The 2,559-nt window shown below is 57.6% G+C and overlaps 1 protein-coding gene across 1 annotated transcript in view; it reads right to left on the reverse strand.

The window, feature by feature from the left end:
* The window catches only part of CACNA1H (calcium channel, voltage-dependent, T type, alpha 1H subunit), a 69,432-nt gene extending 67,357 nt beyond the window's left edge, over window positions 1-2,075 (reverse strand). The window contains exons 1-2 of the mRNA XM_008570580.1: window positions 1,880-2,075; window positions 1,496-1,571 (exon numbers count right to left, since the gene is read on the reverse strand). Coding sequence (XP_008568802.1) covers window positions 1,496-1,571; window positions 1,880-2,075 — 272 coding nt within the window. The remainder of the gene's footprint in view (window positions 1-1,495; window positions 1,572-1,879) is intronic.
* Window positions 2,076-2,559: the final 484 nt, after the last annotated feature.

The following is a 2,559-nucleotide window of genomic DNA, read 5'->3' on the forward strand; positions in this document are numbered from 1 at the left end:
TGAGCCGCGGAGGCGGTGCCCCCTCCCCCAGCCCGCCGCTTTGCGCATCGCCCTCTTCCCCCATCACGACGCGGGAGGGGGTCGGCCGAGGGGGCAGGGACCGGGCGGGCGTGGGAGGCCATCGCGGCCGCAGCCGTAAGGCTGCGTGCCCCTCCCCCGCCGCCTGTATGTCCTGGGCCTGCCCCTGCGCGTGTGTGGTGGGGGGCGGGGCGCCCGTGGGTGGGATCGCTCCCCAGCACGCGGGCACGCACAGGCGGTTTCTGTGAACTTGTCGCCGTTTACAGCTCCCTCCTGCGTGGGACCTAGGGGACCCCGGGAAGGCGGCCAGACCTCCCGCACTCCCCACCCACGGTCTCGCACTGAGACACGCGAGGAGTCCTTAGATGGAGCACTGGGCACCCGCACCTGAGCCGGGCCCGCAGAGGGGCCTCCTGCCCCGGGTCCCTGAAAGCTTACGGCTGGGTGGAGGCCCTTTTAGACAGCAGGGCCCATGTCCCAGGGAGGGATCGCTGTACCTCAAGGTGTCAGCAGAAAAGGTCTGGTGCCCAGGATCCTGACATTTCCCCGTCTCAGGGCACCCCATCCAGGCCCAGGCTCTGAAGGGCTTTTTGTTTTCCTGGGACCACTCTTCTGCCATCACCATGGAACTTCAGCTCCAGGTGTGTTCCTCCACATCCCAGCCAACAAGGGGCTCCCTGGATCCTTACATAGGGCCAGAACACACCTGGGAACCCCAGACCTGGAGAGGCTCTGGTGGGGCTGCAGCGGCTTCCGACCTGGGGGGCAAGCTGCAGAGAAGTGGGGCTTCTGATGGGTGGGCCATGTTGTGGGAGGAGATCAGTTCCTGGCTGCTGGGGCCTGGGAAGGGCACACAGCACCCCCCGGGAGGACACAGGTACTGGAAGCAGGAGTCCTGGCCGCTGGGGGCAGGTCCTGGGCAGTGGCTGGCACAGGCCGCCTGCTGCTCAGCAGCACCTCCTCTCGTATGTGTGAACTTTTCAAGAAAAGTAAAACATTTACTCTATTTCAATGCTACTACTTAGTGGTGGACGGCCAAAGCTGGTAATTAAGGTCCTCAGAGCAATTAAGGCCCCAGCCACGGAGAATTGGGACCCGGAGAACCTGGGGCCTAGAACACGGCCCCAGGGGGAAGCTCCGGCAGGTGAGGCAGACACAAAAGCCAAAGCAAGGTCCTAGGCAGGGGTTGCTCGGAACCCCTGGTCTTTTTCTGAACACCTCCCTCTCTAAAAGTTAGGGTGAAGCTTAAGATTCTAGCTGGGGGCTGTCAGCGATTCGCTGGTCAGATATTAGTTGGGGGTTGACAGTGTGCCAGGCCCTGGGTGGAACTGGAGATACAGCAGCAGTGACCACTAGACCCTGTCCTTGTTCCCAGGAGTTTCATTTGAGTGGGGAGGCAAGCCACAGACAGGTGCATGGTTACAAGCTATGTTAAATGCCATGGAGGGCCAGGACAGACTGGAAGCAGGGGACCAACCTTCCCTGAACACAAGAAGACAACCGAAGAGGAGCAGGGGGTCTTTCTTGCAGCAAGAGCAGGCTGTGCAAAGTCCCTGTGGCAAGCACGAGAGAGCTCAGGAGTGGGAGAAACCAGAACGAGCCTGGGGCAGCCATGCCATGACCCAGCCACAAAGTGGTGGAAGGGGGGGGGTGAGAGCGGGGGCTCCTACAGTGCCCTGTGGGAGGAAGCTGGGTGTTATTCTAAATGCACTGGCTGCAGCCCTCCCCTGCCACTCTCTGTCCTCCAGTCATCTGCAGAATGGAAAGGGCCATAGGCTTTTAAAACAGACATTACTTTTTAAAGAAAGCATCTGTAATCTGACAAAGCCTATAGCCGTCAGGCGTCCCATGGCCCATTTACAGACTGGTGGGGCTACGCGGACACCTGGAGGGGCATTTTCCACCTCAAGGTCTTCCTCACAGTCTTCCGCTCCATCGAGCCCATCTGAGAACCTGCCGGAATTGTCCTTGCAGGGCTCTGTGTCCCCTGGGAGGATGTTCACGGTCTCTTGTGTTCCCAGTGTCCTGTGGGACCCACGCTCGCAAGCCTGGAACATGGACGCCTACTGCACTTCAGTATCAGTCAGCCGAAGACAACTCGGCGGAGGCCGGAGTCCATTCGCTGGAGGGTGGGGACACCTCCATGTGAAGCAGAGGCTTGGCATGGAGAGAGGACATGAAAAGCAGATAATAAGTTGTTATGCAATGAGAAAATCACAGTAAAAACAATGAAACTGAGGGCCAGCCTGTGGCTCACTTGGGAGAGTGCGGTGCTGATAACACCAAGGCCACAGGTTCAGATCCCATATAGGGATGGCTGGTTAGCTCACTTCGGAGAGCTCGGTACTGACAACACCAAGTCAAGGGTTAAGATCCCCTTAAAAAAAAAAAACCAAAAAACAATGAAACTGTGATACATTCACATTGCTTAACAGGAATGTTAAAAAGGGATGAGGCATGGGACGATTTGGAAAATGGCATTAAAATTGCTTAATTAAACAGTACAGAGTGTTCAGATATATTTTTTAAAATATTCCAGGT

This window comes from Galeopterus variegatus, unplaced genomic scaffold, assembly GCF_000696425.1.
Source record: "Galeopterus variegatus unplaced genomic scaffold, G_variegatus-3.0.2 Scaffold615, whole genome shotgun sequence".
NCBI classification, from domain to species: domain Eukaryota; kingdom Metazoa; phylum Chordata; class Mammalia; order Dermoptera; family Cynocephalidae; genus Galeopterus; species Galeopterus variegatus.